A 598-nucleotide genomic window follows, 5' to 3' on the forward strand; every position below is an offset into this window, starting at 1 on the left:
TATATATATTTTTTTTTTTTTTTTTTTCGTTATCTGTTTTCTATCAGGAATCACATTAGGAAAGTTGGTTTTATTTTTGTCTTTGTGTCTCTTAGCTGTTCAGAATGAGCGTGACCGTATCAGCTGTCGTAGAGAAGGTCAAGGCGCCGGGACTCTCACCATTGATGTGCTGATGCAGGCAGAGGCTTACACTCATCAGGTGAACTTACTTTCAAAATATTCACATTTGTAAACAATATCCTTTTCTTACACAATACACTTTTAAGAGTAAACAGTATAAACCCTAAACAATGATTTAAGTGAGACAGTTATTAGGGGGCATTTGACCTCTGAATGGCTTCAATTGGTTTAACCCTCATGTTGTGTTCGGGTCATTTTGACCCGGAGAAGGTTGTCTTTTTTCCAAAATAGTTGGTGCATTGGACTTTTTAGGGAATTTTGGGGATGCAAAAATGACCAGCCTACAAAAAAAAAATAAAAATAGTTTATAAATATCTTGATGTGCTATATTATTATACTCTAAAAAATACTGGGTTAAATAGAACCCAGCACTGGGTTAAAAAGGGACAAACCCAGCTATTGGGTTGTTTTGACCCAG

General features: G+C 35.8%; 1 protein-coding gene across 2 annotated transcripts in view; it reads left to right on the forward strand.

Moving 5' to 3' along the window:
• Positions 1-598, forward strand: part of LOC107679921 (hepatocyte nuclear factor 4-beta-like) — a 22,682-nt gene that overhangs the window by 13,011 nt on the left and 9,073 nt on the right. For both annotated transcript variants that reach the window (XM_016475647.1, XM_016475645.1), the window contains exon 4: positions 96-199. In XM_016475647.1, the coding sequence (XP_016331133.1) occupies positions 96-199 (104 nt within the window). The remainder of the gene's footprint in view (positions 1-95; positions 200-598) is intronic.

This window comes from Sinocyclocheilus anshuiensis, unplaced genomic scaffold (assembly GCF_001515605.1).
Source record: "Sinocyclocheilus anshuiensis isolate Anshui unplaced genomic scaffold, SAMN03320099.WGS_v1.1 scaffold256, whole genome shotgun sequence".
NCBI lineage: Eukaryota > Metazoa > Chordata > Actinopteri > Cypriniformes > Cyprinidae > Sinocyclocheilus > Sinocyclocheilus anshuiensis.